Source organism: Kwoniella pini, chromosome 6 (genome assembly GCF_000512605.2).
Source record: "Kwoniella pini CBS 10737 chromosome 6, complete sequence".
In the NCBI taxonomy this organism is placed as follows: Eukaryota; Fungi; Basidiomycota; class Tremellomycetes; order Tremellales; family Cryptococcaceae; genus Kwoniella; species Kwoniella pini.
Window position 1 is genome coordinate 293,493 of NC_091721.1, and position 18,996 is coordinate 312,488.

At 42.1% G+C, this 18,996-nt stretch overlaps 7 protein-coding genes across 7 annotated transcripts; 6 read left to right on the forward strand and 1 right to left on the reverse strand.

Moving 5' to 3' along the window:
- Positions 1-785: 785 nt before the first annotated feature.
- On the forward strand, positions 786-2,931 carry I206_104570 (uncharacterized protein; the record flags this gene model as incomplete). Its single annotated transcript, XM_019153870.1, has 5 exons — positions 786-962; positions 1,019-1,066; positions 1,165-1,299; positions 1,363-1,848; positions 1,909-2,931. 5 exons carry the CDS (start codon positions 786-788, stop codon positions 2,929-2,931), a joined length of 1,869 nt encoding a protein of 622 aa, XP_019012610.1.
- An 876-nt stretch (positions 2,932-3,807) lies between these two features.
- On the forward strand, positions 3,808-4,098 carry I206_104571 (uncharacterized protein; the record flags this gene model as incomplete). The annotated part of the gene is made up of 1 exon (XM_019153871.1): positions 3,808-4,098. The coding sequence occupies one exon, from the start codon at positions 3,808-3,810 to the stop codon at positions 4,096-4,098; it is 291 nt and encodes a 96-aa protein (XP_019012611.1).
- Positions 4,099-4,618: 520 nt separating this feature from the next.
- On the forward strand, positions 4,619-5,374 carry I206_104572 (uncharacterized protein; the record flags this gene model as incomplete). The annotated part of the gene is made up of 1 exon (XM_019153872.1): positions 4,619-5,374. One exon carries the CDS (start codon positions 4,619-4,621, stop codon positions 5,372-5,374), a length of 756 nt encoding a protein of 251 aa, XP_019012612.1.
- Positions 5,375-6,390: 1,016 nt separating this feature from the next.
- Positions 6,391-7,263, reverse strand: I206_104573 (uncharacterized protein; the record flags this gene model as incomplete). The annotated part of the gene is made up of 4 exons (XM_019153873.1): positions 6,391-6,671; positions 6,744-6,962; positions 7,042-7,125; positions 7,194-7,263. The coding sequence occupies 4 exons, from the start codon at positions 7,261-7,263 to the stop codon at positions 6,391-6,393; spliced, it is 654 nt and encodes a 217-aa protein (XP_019012613.1).
- Positions 7,264-7,606: 343 nt separating this feature from the next.
- On the forward strand, positions 7,607-9,939 carry I206_104574 (uncharacterized protein; the record flags this gene model as incomplete). Its single annotated transcript, XM_019153874.1, has 3 exons — positions 7,607-7,662; positions 7,722-9,013; positions 9,077-9,939. 3 exons carry the CDS (start codon positions 7,607-7,609, stop codon positions 9,937-9,939), a joined length of 2,211 nt encoding a protein of 736 aa, XP_019012614.1.
- Positions 9,940-10,706: 767 nt separating this feature from the next.
- I206_104575 (uncharacterized protein) lies at positions 10,707-12,947 on the forward strand (the record flags this gene model as incomplete). The annotated part of the gene is made up of 3 exons (XM_019153875.1): positions 10,707-11,597; positions 11,665-11,952; positions 12,021-12,947. 3 exons carry the CDS (start codon positions 10,707-10,709, stop codon positions 12,945-12,947), a joined length of 2,106 nt encoding a protein of 701 aa, XP_019012615.1.
- Positions 12,948-13,434: 487 nt separating this feature from the next.
- I206_104576 (uncharacterized protein) lies at positions 13,435-18,860 on the forward strand (the record flags this gene model as incomplete). Its single annotated transcript, XM_019153876.1, has 12 exons — positions 13,435-14,220; positions 14,295-14,954; positions 15,011-16,218; positions 16,285-16,399; positions 16,456-16,547; positions 16,600-17,013; positions 17,079-17,339; positions 17,404-17,807; positions 17,888-17,945; positions 18,020-18,206; positions 18,270-18,447; positions 18,517-18,860. The coding sequence occupies 12 exons, from the start codon at positions 13,435-13,437 to the stop codon at positions 18,858-18,860; spliced, it is 4,707 nt and encodes a 1,568-aa protein (XP_019012616.1).
- Positions 18,861-18,996: the final 136 nt, after the last annotated feature.

Consider the following 18,996-nt stretch of genomic DNA (forward strand, 5'->3'; position numbering starts at 1 on the left):
TTAATGTTCGTTTCTATCACGCGTGAATGTATTCGCTCGACGCGTTTGATTGTTCCTAAAGATCATTACGATTTATCTTGGTATCGATTGACGTAAATTTCTTCATATCATGCAAATTGTAATGAAAGAAAAACGAAGGACCAGTCGTTCTCGCAAGAAAGGAAGTCGACATGAAGTATACAGTCGAGAAGGATAGATCGATCGTCCTATGTTTGATAAATATCCGTACGTTCCTTTAACTCGCACTGACTCTGATGATCACGAGAATGGGACTGAGTTTGCCAGGCATCTCGATGTGCGCTGTCGTATTCATTTTGTGTCAAGTCGAGACGTAATTGCTCGTTACAGGAAAGAAGGCATATAATATGGTTCGTCTTGCGCTTCTGACGACGATCAATCCAAATGGCAAACGACCGAATGATTAAAGATATGAAAGCTTCATCATTTCAAGTAAACCACGCGAAAACAATTACGCACTGACACTTTTTGTAACCTTATTCACATCATCACCATCAAACAATCTCTCATCTTCTTGAAGTAGCGCATTGACCGCTAATGCGAAAGGAAGACTGAAAAATACACTAATACGAAAACTGATCAAATATACCCATATAGCTTGAAATCAACCTTCCTCTTTTCATTCTAATCTTTCTTTTCATTCCTTCATCGACTCTTGATTGCGAGATTCTATCTGATTATCCAATTCGTTTTACCTTTTTTTTCAACCAGCCTCTAATACGCGAATATTCCAGAAGCATTTCAGACGAAATACTTATATCTACGAAATGAAGGCTCCTCTTTCATCGTCTCATGGACAGAATGGTAATTCTCATTTCAATCACAACATCCGATCACCTGAGTCCTCAGACACGTCTTACACAGGGGTAAGTGAGATGGAGACATCAGATAAGCACCCAGATGGAGATGGATGGGACGAGAAATTCAGCAAAGGAGAAGAGAAGGTACTCTTAGCTCATTGAATCGGGACGATCCCAGCTGACGAGATGTCGATGTGCAGGTGAAGTGGAGTGACATGGCGGTAGACACACCAGTTGTAACGAAGCAAGTGAGTTATTCTCCTTACTGTCAATCTGTACAATCCCGCTCTGTGGCGATTGATTGGCATGCCTAACAGTGAATCCGAAGCTGATAGGAGATTGCTAGTCTCCACATGGTATCAATAATGGCCAAGTAACTCACGAAAATAGCCAAAACACTACCGCCCAAGATGATGGCGGTTGGACATCAGGTTATACGGATCGACCGTCGCCTCCGTCTCAGCCTTTCCACACTGATCGGGTAGGTGCTTGCTTCCTCTTACGAAGCTTTGGTGTAGACATCCAGCTCATAAGCATAAAAAAGGGTCGAAGGAAAGTGCCAATATCTTACCGAGGTCGAGGTGCTCAATCTTCGTTTGCTTCACACGGTGAACAATACCAACATCCTACAGATACTCAAATCTCCCCTCACAACCCCCAGAGGGGGTTTGAGCGACGGAACAACTCCAACTTCCAGACTACCGATCGAGTCAGGACAACTCCCTTCCAATTTAGATATGATAACAACGTCACTTTCAACCGGGCCATTCAACATACTAACGAAAATGAACCAGTCAATATCTCTCGGCAAAGCGGCAACAGTCATCCGGTGAGGCCGCGAACCAATCCACGGATCGAGATGACAAATTACACTGCGCATATCACCGATACTCAACGCAGCGCAGGAGCTGGTATGGACAATGCTAACCGACTCCCTCTGCAAAACGCCAGGCCATGGGGTCGAACAGCGTCGCCCGAGTCGGATGGTAAATACGAATCTGCGCAATCTCCTATGTATCCGCAAATGCCCGTGAGTTGCAAAACTCATTGACTGAATTAGGTAACATGCTCATCTATTGTCTGTTGGTAGATGCTATACCCCGATTGGAATGATGGATATGTTCCACATGGCGTTCCGCCAATCCCTTTCTGTCCAATTCAGCCTCTGTCCACTTACATGCCGACCACGAACGAGTCTTTTATACAGGTACCTATTCCAGCAACAAATGTGACTGACATTATCCCTCTAGCCGATCCTCCGATCGAATTACCCGAGGGACTGGCCACAAGAAATGGTTTAAGACCCCTAAGATTCGAAAACAACAATGGTATGTTTACACCGATATATGACAACGAAGAGATCAAGCAATATTGTGTTCAGCATAATCTTCAAGTTCCCAAGAGATCAAACTCCTCGTCTACTACTCCGCCTCAGGAGGTCACACTGCTACCAATCACTAGCGGAGGTCATGATACCCCGATGACAGCCACAATCAATCCGATCGGAACGACTGATTCTAATGTGCCAAATGACTCCCATTTACCTTTGTTTGCGAGTATCAGCCATCCTTCTCCCCCTCCTCCTGGTGCAGGAGAGACCAGGATAATACCGATACCAATCCCCTTCAGCTCGCCGCATGCCTTTCAACCGCTTCCGCCTTCTCCCTTCGTTGCCTATCCGAATCACATCGACAACTTCTGCATTGGTCAAGCACCAACACGCAGCTTCATATTACCGTCAGTTCTCCCACTGGCACAAAATGGAAACATGCCTCCTGCTTATCTAGCTCATCTCGGCGGAAGTTTTCTCAATGCAGTACAACCGTTCGTTTATGCCTACCCTCCCCAGGTGCCCAATTATCCACAGGCCTACTATACTCCAAGAATATCGCAACCTACAGCGTTCAATATTCATCATCAGCCTACGAGTCAAGCTTTCGCATATCTCAATCAAGGTCACAACACTGGTCAGCCAAACGAGACAGGGAGAAGGATGTCATCAGGAAGTTTTCAGCAAGATGGAGCTGGAGGACCTGTCACAGGGGTTGGGCGAGAGGCGTCTGCCGCGAAACTCGAGGCGACAGAAATTGCAGATGACACGGGAGGTTGGTAAGGAGTAATCATGGTAGAGATGGCTCCGACCAGAGCTGGTGTGCTTTCTTAGTTCGCGATCTGTACTTTCTTTATCCCGCGAGATCCCGAAATTAAATATTCACCAGAACTGCATCATCGATCTGTCTCTGCAAATGAAGATATCGCTCCTCTTCAATCGTTTGCTCAGTCCTTTATCTTTGCCGAGACTGTAATCGTACCGAAGATCGATGTATTTCATTTCATCTTTGTGCTCTTGCAAAACGAATGCCGCATCTGCTCGTTATATATCTACGAAGAAGCATCACCGATAATTAAAGAAAGGAACTGGAAAGTGACGCAATTCAACACCTTTCATCCGTAGACCATGGAAATGCTTGGCACCCTAAGGAGTTTTGAGTCACTGAACGCAAAGGATCACGGAACTGATACGTGCTTGTACCAACATCCTTTGAATTTTGCCACAGTATGATGCGGAACCATCTGCAATTCGAAATGCTTAGAAGTTAAATTGACAAATACGATGATCCGATAAGTATCTTACTCATGTACTGATACTCCTCGGTCATGATGAATTTGTAGGAGTATGACTCGATATGATGTATTCCCGACGAATAGTTTTGTGATAAAGGATTGTTGTCCTTTGTTATGCATGACGCATTTCTATGACCCATTTACTAAGGAAGACCAGATACCCTGTAGTGGGATGTTTAGGGGTTATATACATATATATACAATGATAGTGCATTTCCGAAGTCATAGAAACTGCATCCTTCAGTCTTCAATAATCAATATCGATTATTCAGCATATACAAACCAGCGCTGTTACTAATTCGAATATATACTAGGTGAGTGATGGACTAGATTATCGACACACTCTGCACCATTTCTACATGTCATGACTAATGCTAATTTCTCCGAGCGGACTGCCGAATCTGCAGATTCGATAACAATGAGCGAACGTCCTGATAATACCAATAACCTTGAATCAGTCAGATCAGCTGGATCAGGAATTGAAAGAGCTGTGAGGGTGACACAGCGTTTCTTGAGGCGCACTGGAACTGAGACTAGAGATGACGCCTGCATGTTTGCAAGTTGGTGGGAGAGACAAAGGGAAGCGACTACAGCTCCGGAATCAGGTCAAGCTTCATCATCCAACGCCAATCCTAGTGGAGGTACCCGCTTCTGACGATACTCATATTCGGGAGAATCAGCCCGATGATCCCACTTCAACTCAAGATGAGAAGTAGATTCGAGATTGAATCTATCAAGGGGGTTAGTCACTTTTACTTGAGACGATTATTTAATATTCTTATCATACGTGGGATAATTCGTATTAAGTGGAAGCATGTGACTCAACGATCCAATTGCAAGAGCTCTTTCGCAGTATCTTCTGACATATATCCCAGTAGTCTTTGGAGCATTCGAGCAAAAATGAACGCAGTTTACGGTTTGGTGTTGGTATATTAAATCGAGAAGCCTCCCCCGCTTTGAGCGGAACTGTTGACGGTCGTCACAGGCGTATGAAAATTCTTTCAACTTACCTTTGTGTTATCCCCTGCTTCTTGAATTGAACTTACTACTCGATGAAGCTGGCAAGCTATGTGCAAGTTGTAATTTTCATGAAAAGCGAATAGTCGATTGTATATATGTTGACCTTCAGTCCTTTCTCAATCACCCTTCATCTCTGTTTCATTCAGAAGTGCAAGATGAACGTGAATCTTACCAACGAGATAGCTTTTGCAGCCACAGTAATCCAGTTCAAGTTATACAATGACGGGTCAGAGCCAACCGAACAGGTCCAGTCCTCACCCCAATGGACAACAGCTTATCTAGGCAATCAAAAATATTACTCTGACTATCATTTGAAACATCGGAGCAAATACCAAAGATTCATTGGGAAGCCTGACGACAATTTGAATGAACTACTCGACTATTCCATGAAAGTTACCAAGACTGGACCATATGCTCAAGGCAATGATCTCTCTTATGGAGAACGTGTTGCTGTTGATGTCGATTCGCAAGGGAGATCTAGAATGGAATGTGAGCAAGGTGTACAGCCTGCCACCTCCACTAGAGTCGCATCATCAGTACCCTACCTTCAAATAACCCCAGCTTCCCCTACTCTAGAAGAAGACGAGAATGTTCCACAATCGCTTGTGTTCTGGGAGAACACCATGTCCTCCTCTGATAATCAGCAGCCAGCACAGTTCCATAACTGGGGATCTCATGCCCATCAGAATTATACAGACATTATGGCTAGTAGTCTAGCCAACTCTGGCATTTGGAATGGTGAAGCTAGTCCTAGCACCCACGATGGATATGGCTACCCCGCAGGTGATGGTCATCCCCAGAGCGTATCGGGACATCCTAGCGGGGGTGAAAGTCCTTATGTCACCTCTAATCAAGGTTCTAGAAGAGGGACCCCATTCCAAGATCGCGAGTTTCCCTCAGACCGATGGTAGGCGTGTCCATAGAGGTTCGCTTGATGTCGATAAAGATTCGAGAGGTTTCATATATCACCATACGATATGAGACGCAAGAATATACATGCTATGCACATGTTGAGTGATAGCTGCACGATGCCCGGTCTACGCATATAACCAGGCCCATATCGATTATTCCGGTATTGGTCCCGGATAGTCATTCGCCGGTTAAGCGTGAAATATCGATAACTTTTAATGTTTCTATAATATTCCCTTCATAACAAACAGTTTTCAAAACCTTCCCTTCTTAGAGTGAATCATTTTAATCAATTTATCAAATACCGAATCACACCGCTCGGTTTCCATCAGCAGAAAGATGTGTAAACAAGTCGTATGCCCTAATGACGGAAAACCTACTTGGTGGGGATGTGGTAAGTCGCATTTGCAATCTGGAGCGAGATCGTACCATATATTGATTATTTGCATATAGGTGCCCATATCGAGATTGTACGTCCTGATACCAATCTCATGCAGGCTGAAGAAGTCAGGATTATCTCTTGGGCTGACGATTGTTATGTGTTCGTAATCAGGCTTTAGCTGGTGTGCCAGAACAAGAACGATGTGAATGTCCACATGTACCCGCTGAAGGCAAACCAGGAGTGTACGAAGTCGTTAAGCAGGAAAAATGACCAGTGTAATCTCGATGCAGGAATGGATCTTAGTTCTATGCTTGAGGATGTACGGGTTAGCAACATTTAGTCGGAGAATCTTTTGAGTTTGGAACCCGTTGTGCCGCGATAAGGAGTGGTAGAATGGATAAGGTCGTTGTTGTAGTGGTAAGTGGAGAATGGGACGTATTGCTTGACTATCATTGGCTTAGAATGCAATCATATCATCGTGTTTCGATCGATTCAGGAGCTATCAAGGTTCGAGATCTCTGAGATGAGTATAGCGATTATAGGTTCGAATGCGAATCACTAAGTCAAAGAGAAATAACATACATAATATTGTTACATACATGATACAGGTATTATTTGATATATTAATGCAGCAAATCAAGAGTGCAACGCCCACTTTACCTCAACATCCATGCCTTCTTTCTCCTTTTCTTTGCTCAATCCTGTCCAATCTTCTCCCTCGCCTTCGACCTCTCCAGGTAAGGGTACGCCCATACCCATTTCTTCACCTCTACCTTTTTTAGTTAGTATCACTTCTCCATTAGGTGATACCCTTATATGCCTCAGCAAATCTATATGTGATACGTTCATAGCAGTCTCTGATTGAAGCCACGAGTACATCAGACGAGAGGTTGGAGCATGTGTCAAGTCTGGGACCTCTGCCAGGCGAAATTTTCATATCAACTCCTGCCGTGTTTAGTCAAGATAGGCGTTGGAAGGACACAACTCACCCATTCCGCTTTCATACTCGTTCCATTCCCTTCTTTTGATCTCTTCCAATTCTAGCATTTCTTTAGGCTTTGGTCTACCTGCTCTCCTTTCACTTGCTAGTTCATCTATCCTTCCATCGAATCTACCTAAATAGACCTCCGTTATCAGGGCTTTGAGGGATGGAAGTGATAGAGGACGCGGGGATGAGAGAGAATGAAGGAAGAATAATGGTCTTTGTACTATCATAGATCAATAATCGTCAGCTCGATACAGCAAACACGGCCAGTATGTTTTGGTGATGAGAAGGCTACGACTCACATTTTGCATCTGCATAGTCTTTCCTAGCTTTTGTTTGACCTTTCAATTTGTCCACTCGCAAGTTTACTCGAGTAAGCTGAGCAGCTGTGAGATCAACAACAAAGAAATTAGCTGAGATGCCAACCGAATGGAGCATTGGAAAGCTAAATTACCTTTCCGGGAACTGGGATGTAAATTCTCCTTTCCCTTGATAGCTTTTTTCGTTATTTTTCGATTTCCCATCTTCGCCCTGTTCTAAATCGGTATCCAGTGTCCAGATATAGTAAGTTGTAAATGTTACAATTATGATATTGCGGATTCTTGTTGCAAAATGGTACATCAAATTGAGGATTTTGAGAAGTGAACTTGTAAATAATCAACTTTTTAAATGAGACACGTTTTTAAGTTTCACCCATTTTATCACTTTTAGGCCGAAAGTCAAAGGTTAAGTAGATGAACACCTTCTTTCTGAGTTGTCTGCTGATTCATCATAATATCAAGCAAGATCTATAAGCTAAAGACCTCAGCATCGCCAACCGTCCTGATCACGACTTTCTCTCGCTTTCCATTCACAAAGCGGAGCAGAATGAGGGTGACACGCCAGATACAACGACTGGCTTCGTCGTCAAAAAGCCCTGCCAGGTGAGTTCTCAATTCGGCGAACTATTCATGAAGCCAAGCATGCTGACCTCAAATCATAGACCTAGTCCCATTCTGGCCTCCTCAAGGCATGCTTCTACATCATCATCATCTGAATCTCCAAAATCTTTCGCACCTGATCAACCTCCTCACATATCTACACCTGAAACACTCTCGCACTCAATACCTAGACCTAATGCTTCTGAAGGATTTTTTGACTCTTCGAAGCCTTCATTTCAGATCAACTCAAGACCTTTGACAGAAGCTTCGCAAAAAGAGCAAGAGACGTACAATTATTTACAAGAATTAGTAAAGCTCCCTTCAAGTAGTAGAACAGAAAGTGGATCAGCAAAGATATGGCAAAAATATCAATCACTTTCACCTGCTTATCGACGTACTTTATCTATCACCTTTTTACAAAAAATCTTCCAATATGTCATACCTAATTCGAAACATGTTGCAGAATTATCAACACTTGCGGATTATAATGCGGATCAAGCGAAGAATAAGGTACTGAGGGACAGGTTGAAATATCATAGTTCATTAGGAAGTAAATGGGAAAGAAGGTTAAGGTCAATTGCGAATGATATGATGTCCTCCTCTACTGCCAACTCAAAAGAAGTTGATCCTCAAATCTTGATCAAGGGAATTAGTAAATTAGCTATAGTCGGAGATAAAGAAGGCTGTGAATCGATAATCAATGAGATCAGGGTGCGATATGACGATAAATTAACATACAAGCAATTGAAGACTATGTATGGATACGGATTGAGGAGTATATCAAAATGGCTTAAAATTCACTCGTATAGATTGAAAGTCAACAACAGGCTATCAAGTGTTAATGAGAAGAACCAAAGGGATATAAGTGAAGCAGCTGAAATAGCTAAAAGATTGATAAGAGCCATGCAAGAGAGAAAGGTTCAACCTAATTCAACAACGGCAGAAAATCTCTTGAATATCTCAAGATTGGTCATTTCGCTGTCAAACGATGCGAAGACCATCCAATCATTCAATGAACTTAGCGAAACTATTTTAATCAATGGTTATTCGCTGGATTTGGACAATATTGCTTTTGGCTCGTATGACAAAGTTCGAGAACTCAAACCATCAGTCAAGCTGGCTATAATAGGTTATTATGGGAGAAGAAATAAACTTTATCAAATGGTAGCTGCTTTCGAGAATCTGTTCCCTGGTGATATAGATAAATTACCTTTCGCTTCAAGATCGGCTGAAGAGATCATAGCGGAAGAGGAAGAAGATATACCTACTTTAAGTAGGTTGATGGCTGCGGAGCAGAAGGAGAGGGCGGAACGAGGTTGGTTTGGTCAGAGGCCCGCTCATCATGACGAGAATGGTGAGTTCAATACCAGATCTGAATCCAATAGCTAAGCTGATCTTGCTAATGATTTTTGAGCAGATCTCTCTGCTTCAGAATCGTCCTTAACTTCGCAGCCACGAACATTCAACGATTTCCTAACATTTATACCTCGTCCTTATGACATTATGCCTTTATCAACTTTAACAACAGTATCTTATCCTATGTTGGGTGAATCATTAGCCATTACAACTCAACGTTCGCCAGACGGTGAAGGAGCAATAGTCTCATCTGTATTGGCGATGCTCTCAACGGCATGGCAATCAAAAATCAAAGTTTCACCGAATGACACAATATATAAAGACATATCAATACACGTACTTAGACTAGCCGTTCGTGCTGCGCATGTCGAACAAGCTCGATATATCGACTCTATCAAGTCAGGAGCACCAATCATCCAAGGACCTGAGATGAGGATAGAAGCTAATTGGTTTAGAGCAGTATGGAGAACAGTAAGATGGACAAGAAGCTCAAGTAGAAGAGGAACGAAATATGCTAAAATTGTTTTGGGCGAATTGGAAGATTCTAAAATACGCTTGGATCAAGAAAAGCATATACTTGCATCATTTTTACCTCAGACAAATGACGCTGGTGAATATTCCACGGAACACGTTGAGAAGGTTGATGGATTATTGAAGATCATCAAAGAGATAGAAAGTATACAGGTGGAATTAGCCGAGATACAAGAGCAAATACAGGCCAATCTAGTTGTCGCAATTGAACGAAAGGCTCGCTCCAACTCTGCTAGGATTGTCAAGCTTGAAGAAAGGCGAGATGCTTTGTTAGCTCAAAACAGTAGGAAGAAAGGATTGGGTGGAAGATTATTGAGTATGAGCGAAGTCAAGGATAACGAAAAAAGGGACATCCAGAAGAGCTGGCATCCTGAAGGAGCTGTCATGGCATAGGTAATCTTATGCACCCATTGTATCTACTAGATGAAAAGGTAGCGAGTCCGCGGACTGTACTTAGCATTGATTAACATAGCATTCAATTCATCTTAACCCGATCGATCATCCGAATGCCTTGAAGAACTATCTTTGAGTCTGCCTCTTCGTGATCGCTCTCACTGTTATGACACCTTGTCAAATTGCTTACAACCGATCGTATCCTATGCACTTAGTTCAGGAGAATTGAACATGACAAGCTATGATATGCCGAGGTTCATTGGTTAGTCGTCTCCTTTGCTTGTCGATCAAACCTTTCTTCTGAATCCTCCTTTCATACATATGATATCTATCGGTAAACCCGTCTCAGTCTAGTCAAAGCAAGTAACAGTACTCCATGTCCTTTCTTGTATTCAAAAACCCTCTTTTCCAAGTCTCTGTATTCTACGTATTGATCCTTTGTAAATACTCAACTTCATCTCTTTTCACGATGATGATGATGTGGTTTGAAACGGAGTCTAACCTTTCACATCAGTTACAGTGTAGAAATCGACTCGAAAGATATATCTATGAAGAAGGCATTGACTTAAATCGTCTTGATAAAGAGTAAACAATACAAAAACATAAATAGCAATTCATCAATAAACATAAAATTCTTCATTTCAGCGAATTAGAATTATACATCTCTAATTTAGATTTGTAAGTTCATTTCGTTTCCTCAATTTATAAATAACGGTATAAGCTGATATCTTGATTCAAATCATTTTAATTAGCCTAAACGTATAATCATGTCTTTACACAGATATTTCGTTCCACCTCCTTTGGCTTTAGCTGTCCATCCTGCTCCTCCTCCTAAGCCCAAAGCTACCGAAAAAGAGAAGGCTGAGAAAGATGCTAAAGTGGCCAAAGATGCTAAAGATGCTAAAGATGCTAAAGATGCTAAAGATGCTAAAGATGCTGAACAAGCCAAAGACGTCAAAGAAGAAGGTAAAGATGAACTTGCTGAAGCCCCGAAAGCCGAAGAAGCAGCTGAACCTGGATCACCCGCTACTCCTGGATCTTTGATTTCTGAACCTCCTACACCGATTCCAGGCGCTGTTGCACAGGACAATGACGAGATCAAGGAACCGGTCAAAGATATCAAAGTCAATAAGCCAGAACAAAAGGTCGACAAAGATAACGATAACACTGACATGCTTAAAAATGCTGAAAACGATAATGGTAAACCAAAAGACAAGTCTATCAGTATTAAAGAAATTACACCACCTCCAGAAGAATTAAAATCCGAACCTGAACCTGAACCTGAACCAGTACTTGAACCTATCAGATTACTCCCTCCTGCACCTTTCAAACCTATAAGGACTAAACTTGATTTAAATCCTACTAAACCTTATCCACCAATTAATACTGATCCAAGAGGTGCATATCATGCATATGCAAAAGCAGTAGGTAATGAAGTAATTTATATTGATGTTACAAAAGATGGATGGTTAACTGAACAATGGAAAGAACGTTCTGAACGTGAAGCTTTGAAAAGATTAACAGGTGAATGGGAAAGAGAATTAGAAAGAGAAATGGAAAAACATAGAGAATTGAATAAAATTAGACAAGTTCCAAGTACTGCTCAAGGAATTTTATTGGAATTATGGAATATTTTAGCTGAAACTGAAAATCATGAAGTAAGTTTATATCAATCTTTCATTTTGTTTAGTGCTAGATTTATTGTTGATGTGTCTTGACGATTAGATTCCTGTTGAGGATTTTTGGTCAAAATTCGACTGGACAAAAGAATCAGCAAAAGTCCATTTGTCAAATGCTCAAAGAATAATGAAAGATAAAAATATCAAAGATCTTGATAACGAAAAAGAGATAGAGGAAAAAGATGAGAAAACTGATCCCACTCAAATCAATAATGACAATGTAAAGTCTTCTGATTGTTCGAAAAGTAACGATGAAGATGAAATTGAATGGACCAAAGCAGGCCTCGAAGAAATTCTATCTTCTGTTGGAGTTCAATGTATCTATAATGTTGATGTAAGTTATTTAATCATATTATTTTTATTGGTCCAACAAGCTGATTGTAATAAATTGATGGATGTTAGAAACCACTTAAACATTGGTCACTTGCTCCTTGCGCTTTCTTGTTATTATCACATAATTATTTCTTACTTCGTACTGATATGTATATTAATTTCAAACCTGAAGAAAAAGCTGGAAAATTTGAAGCTTTAGTTACTTCAGGTCATGATAGAGTATTTGGTGATATGGTTAAAGCTCAAAGGGAGAAAGAGTATAGAGAAAGAAAGGAAAGGGAAAAGAAGGCAAAAGCAGAAAAGGAAAAGAACAAAGCTGCAGAGGATGAAGGTGACAAATCCCAAAAAGCGGAAAATGACAAGAATAACCAAGATAAGTCTGCTGAAAAGGCGGATGAGAAGAAGGACAATCAAGATAAAAGAGAATTTGATGAACCTGGTACACCTACTAGTAACGTGAAACTCATCAATGGGGAGCCAGTCAAAGCTGCCATGAACATAGAAGCTGATCCAAATGGCCAAAAAGAAGCTGAAAACAAAGCTATCATTGATATACCTGTAAAAGAAGATCAGCCCGAGAAGGCAGAAAAGGGAAAGGTCGAAGAAAAAGATCAGAAAAATGAAATCCAACCTGATATGGTACCTCCTCCCCCAGGACCTAAAGCCGCACCAATGATTGCAGGAGTGGGAGAAGGAAAGAAAGTTCATATGAATATGAATGATATAGCAAATGCATTTAAAGCTTTGGAAGACGTGGCCGCTTCTTCAACAGCAGCTAAAACTAAAGAAGAAGTTAAATTAAAATGGACTTGGACTGAAAGATGTGAAATGTGGAGATGGAAAAATTATGAAGTTGGTCTACATAATATCGGTCCAGGTGGATGGGAAGAAAGAGATTGGATAGTCTTTGCAGATGATAGAGAAGTTTGGGATTTCGATGATGATCAAGCTATTGTAGAAATTGAAGAAAGAGATATTTTTGATTGGTCCCTTTAGGATCAATCTTGTTATTTTGACCAGAGTTAGTAGTATACCATGTATAAGTGCTGCCGAAAACTGTTATCTCTTTTGACTTCATAGACTTTTAATCTTCTAGTTTACGATAGTACTTGATTTGTTGTGAAACCACGCGATGAGCACGATTAATAATAGATCAAGTGTTGACGCGAATGAACAGATGCGGGGTAACGAGGTGAACTATTTTGTCATTGTACTCGTTGAAAGACCTTACAATTTATTGAAACATCTTCAGACCTTGATTTACGGGAGGCGCTTACTTCTCCATGAATATATAGAGCATTGGAAGAATTGTGAAGACCCCTCATTCAATCAATCAGCTGCTTAAGCTGAATTCCGGTCAACCTTAGTCCGGGTCCTGATCCAACCTCAATGGTTTCGCTATAAACGTCAAGAGACAACCTTAGTCCCCTTTCAAAATAGCAACTGGTGCTTATCTGTTCCGGCGACAGATCGAGTTTGCAAGATGAACTCTCCCACCCCACTCTCTCCTCTGACAGATCCAGCAGCTCTTTCCAAAATCCCAATCTTGCTCATACCGGTCCATCAACCATCTTCACCTGTCCCTTCGAACATCTACAACTCATATCAGAATCTGATAAAGCGTTATCAAACATTAAGAGGCGATGAAATCTCCCGTCCAGCCCAATCACGGTCTAGACAAACAAGTAGCTCATATGAACTTCCGCCTAACCCAAGATTACGATTTTTCCCGCAATCAACTGGAAGTAGTATATCGGTCTCGAAAGCTTCAACGACGAATCATGTTCATTTAACATACACTGGTCAAGCTCCTGCCAAACATACCTATCCATTGAGCTTGCTCAGGCTATCTGGCTTCCCCCTGATTGTACTCGGTATCGCTGTTGAGATGGAAGAACAAGAAGAAGATGGGCCAGGATACGCAGTTGATCAAGAAGGAGGAGATATAAGTGAAAACATATCCACGCCGAGTGCACCGACTTTTCAAGACAAATTTCTTCCGAACGACAATCCAGAGAAATCATTCGATGAGACTATCTCTTCAATATTTCCTTCCACATCACCATTCCCCTTGGTAAAGCGATTATTAGTGGTGCCAAATCAATCACCTAGATCGCCTTCTTCACCTCGAAAGCAAAGTCAAAATCCGTCGCATATCAAAAAAGACAAAGGGTATATGAGATTCGCTCCTATAGATGGAGCGGACCATTGGGTTGGAAGAGTGTTGGGGGAGGTCGTAGGTGAGCTGCTGGGTGAATTAGGTGAGATAGTAAGTCAACGATCGCCTTCATCGCTCACTGTTTGTTATGGCATGTTGTGAGCTGACATCGCCATGACATCTAGGCGACAGCATTAGAGACTCCAGCAGGGATGCGTACTTTATCCTCAACACTCTTACCTTCTCTCACATCGACCATGCCTCATCCGGAATTGAACAACATCATAGCTTCCAATCGATCAACGACACCTAGTGATTATCCCTCGAGACCTAGCACATCTACACCTACAGGTATACGGAATTCCCAGTCAATGGATCATATGAGCGGCATGGGGATATCCCTCACTAGAGCTTTGACCCCGGGCGGACGTCCGACATCTATACAGCCCCCCTCGCTGCCACCGATACAAACCTCGTCCATATCTCCTTCACCTCAACCTCAGCCTGCAGCATCCTCTAATCCCTTTAGGCGATCTACTGCCTTGGCTTCGCCTTTCACCCGGACTTCCTCAGCCACTTCCGCTACTTCGTCTTCGTCCGCTTTACCTCAGATTAGTAGTACAAAGTACACAAATGCGACTTTAACCGGAGTGGCTGGTGGTAGGCTGATGAAGCTATTAGGCGATATGTATCTCCTGGCGGGGCTATATGCCGACGCCATCAAGTGCTACGATGACGGCGCGGAACGATGTAGAGCTGTAGGAGATGTTCTGTGGGAAGGGTTGACAAGAGAAGGTAGAGCAGTAGCAGGTATAGGTGAGGCTTGGGAAGGAAGGGATGGTTCGGTGAGTCTCTATAAAATAGGTGTCAGGCATATTTCGTACTGATTTATCGATTCCAGAATCTCGCTCAACCTTTTCCTACGTCGCCAATACCCGTTGAAATACTTTCGCACTACCTTTCGGCTTTGGCTTGTATATCGCGGTCACCTTTACCCTATCCACCTACAATACTCTCTCCCTCCCCTCAAGCGGTCTCCGGGTCCATCTCATTTCCAGCTCCATCAACTTCCAATCCTTCGAGTGTCGGTACCGGAGAAGGTCTACTATCATATCTACACACCAGCTTATCCCTGAAAGTCAGTCATTTCGTTCTGCTGATATGGGCAGCGGGAGGATGGGGATCAATAGCATTGTCATCCCTGATGACTCATACTCTGCCTCGGAGCTTTGTACAACCATTGCAATCTCACGAAAAGTCCGATCATACCTTACGACGGCGCCGCCACAGATCTTTGGCGCTTCTATCTTCTTCAAGTCAAATCACCAGACAATCAATATTCGCTTATGCCGAGGTTGCGCTTCAACCTCTACACCGAGCAATGACGAGAACTGAACAGTTGACCATACACAATGAGTGTATTTGGCTGTCCCGCTGGCTGGATATACCGCGGAAAGAAATAACGATAACTAGGGAAGTCATCAAGAGGTTAGCCATACTGGTGGTTGAAGGTAGAGAAGAGTCGAGGAAAGTGAACAGCGTTGGCTTTCCGTCAAGGGCTAGATCACCGTTGCCCACAAGCTCAGGCAGCAATCTGGCAGCTGAAAACAGGAGCGACGAAGCTGCTGCGGTCGGTTTAGGTCTCGGTCTGAGTGTGCCGAACCAGACAGTTGCTGTGATGAGAAAAGAATCGACAGAAGGAAATTCTGGGATTATCAGCTTACTCGAAAGGGTTGCAGAAATCATGGGAGTTGATCTATTGTCTTTTTCACCATCTGATATTTCGACCGGCAAGACTAATAGACGATCGAGCCTCGATTTGCACGAAGAATTCAAAGGGGAAGGAAGATTTGGTTGGCCAGAATTACAAGTTGAATTTTTGAAAGAGGGTATAGCTGTAATGGAATCTCTCCCGGAACATCCGACTATTATTCGACTCTGTCTATCAGCTTTGAGTGGACTGAATGGGTACTTGAATCCGCAATCTCAACATACGCTGAATAAGCTGTATCCCGGTTCTTTGGCTACTACCCGTAGAAGAGGGATAGATATTGGTCAATTACCTTGGTGGATCGATGACAAGATTGTTCTGAGTGTCGAGATTGCTAGGTAGGTGATTATGGTGCTCCAACAGTCCAATATGTACTCGATGGACTGACGTTTTGCTTTTGTCAGTTTGCCTTCGAACAAATTGCCTATCCAGCATTCCATTAACGAGATCGCAGCCCAGGAAGGGAAGAAAGATCCGTTCCTTTACAATCCCAGATTGAGAGCCGCTGAAGCGGGGAAGGTGAGCATGTCTTTAAAAGGTCATCTGATCATCAGCTGAATTTTTTGGTGATTCAGACTGTCCTCGTAGCGAACGAGCAAGTGGATATTTTCGTAACGGTGCGCAACCCGTTCGCATTCGATCTTGAAGTCCAAGACCTGTCAATCCTGTAAGCTGCTCGATAAATGCTCTGCAAGTATCAGCTGATAAATCGCTGGAAGGACATCTGGAGCTCCTTTTATTACATCTCCCTTACCTTTAACTCTGCCGGCTAATTCCGTCCAGACAGTCCGAGTGACAGGTCAATCCCCTATACCAGGCGAGATGTCAATTAAGGGAGTCTCAATTCGATTAATTGATGGATCTTCAACGGAAATCTTGATGCCAGTATTCGATGGCAAACAGAAAGACAAGCATGACAAACGGAGATCTAAATTACTTTATGACTCTCACAAAATCAAGCGATCCGGATTAGATGCTAGATACACTTCATTGGAGAAATCTAAATCGCAATTCGGACATATTGAAGAAGAGGGGAAATGGTTAGAATGCAAAGTCGTACCCGAGTTACCATTAGCATGGATTAAAAAAACCAGCCTGACCCACGGCACCGTGATGCTGTACAATGGCGAGACGTAAGTTCAGCTTGCTTCGTACCTTCCGTCCACTGATGAAACCTGACTGGTGTGCGTTGTCGTAGTTCCACCGTCAAGATCACCCTTGAAAATTCCTCGTCCACACCAATAGATTTCATCAAGCTTACATTTGACGATTCTACCTCGCGAGAAGCTCAGGCAATTATATCCGAAGGCGAATTAACCGCTGAACAAGCTTACGAGATTGAATATGATCAATTGAATAGACCTGTTTTCATTTGGTCGAGAGATGAGAAGGAAGACGTTGTGATACCTCCTGGAGGCAGAATCAACTTGGATGTGCAAGTTCTGGGTAAAGTCGGATGGTGAGTTGCGACTGCGCCAGAAATCGCTGCGGCATAGTGAACTGATCGGCTTTTCCTACTGCAGTACGGATGGAACGATCAGAATAGACTATGGATATCTCAATAGGTCAACATCTCAACAAGATAATGTAGAATCGTCCAGCGATAACACATTCTATACTCGTCAAATCACTTTTCCTGTGCTGTTCACGGTTTATCACACGATTGAATCACATTCTCTCGATCTTACGCGTCTGACCACTGTGTCTTCTCATCTTCCCAATGGGATGAACGATGGGTACGACAAGCTGGAGAATGGCAACGGTCACAAAACTAGGCCGACATTGATTAGAATATCGTCCACTTCACAAGCTGAAGATCAACTTAAGAAGGTTCTGCAAGATGAGAACGATGATGATCATTGTTTGTTGAGCCTAAGTGTAAGAAATGTCTACGGCGTTCCATTTGAGATTACTCTCCAAAGGCAAGGTATGTTGTCCAAAGTTGAAATGAATATTCCAACATCGTATATGTAGTCATGCTGGAGCTGACTCTTCTCGATGTGATAGCGGATGCGGACGATACGGTAACGTGCACTAGGCTGATTCCGCCTGAAGCTACCGAGCGGTGAGTCAAACTTACTTTGCCTCACAGTAGCATTAAAGTGCAACGCAAATGCTTACGATTCCGTTCGGACATAGAATGATTCTCCCGTTGCCCCGACGTATGATCCCTCAAGAACTTCTGGTCCGACCTATACCTTCTTTAGCGGAACGACAGTATATAGTAGACAAAGAGAAAAAGTCGCCCTTCCAGCTCAAGAAAGATCGCGAATTATTTTGGTATCGTGAAGAATTATTGGCATTGATAAAGGCAACATGGATGGAAGTGAGTTCACATAGATTGCAACTGGAGACCACGCATCAACTTACGATATGTTAAAAAATTCAGCCCGGATCAATGAGAAGAGGTACTTTGAATTTACGAGATCAATATTTCGGTCCTGATTTATTGGATATTTTCAAATCTGATGAAATACAAATACATCTGTCACTCGATAGTGATGACAAAAATAAAGTGAATGTAATGGATTTCGTCAATCTAAATGTTGAAGTGACGAATAAATTTGGTAAGTCATCTTGATAAATTGATCTATAAAAAAAAGATTATGTTTTTAATTTTATGACTTGTGATATAGAATACCCATTCAGACCTTTTATTCATATTTCACCACTTCCAACTTCCCATTCTGATAATTCATGGACTCAGACTCAATCAACAATTCAAAGGAATTCACTTCAATTTCCTACTAATAATGATAATAATTCAATTTCCAAAAATATTTTATTTGATGGATTATCATCTACTATTTTACCTTTACTTCAAAATAATGAGAAATATACATATACTTTAGGAATGACTTTTTTAAGTTTAGGTAAATTTGGAATTCGTGTAGCTGTTCAACAAGTTGAATCGGATTTTGATGATGAGAAGGATCAGAAAATTTGGTTTTCTGAAATATTAGATGTTTTGGTCAAATAATCTAATGTGTTCAAATGGAAAATGAAATACATTATATATACGTTATATATATCGCGCATAATCACAAATACAAATACTTAATTTCACATGAGGTCATGGAACAGGAATGTCATTAAAAATCATTAATCTATCATTT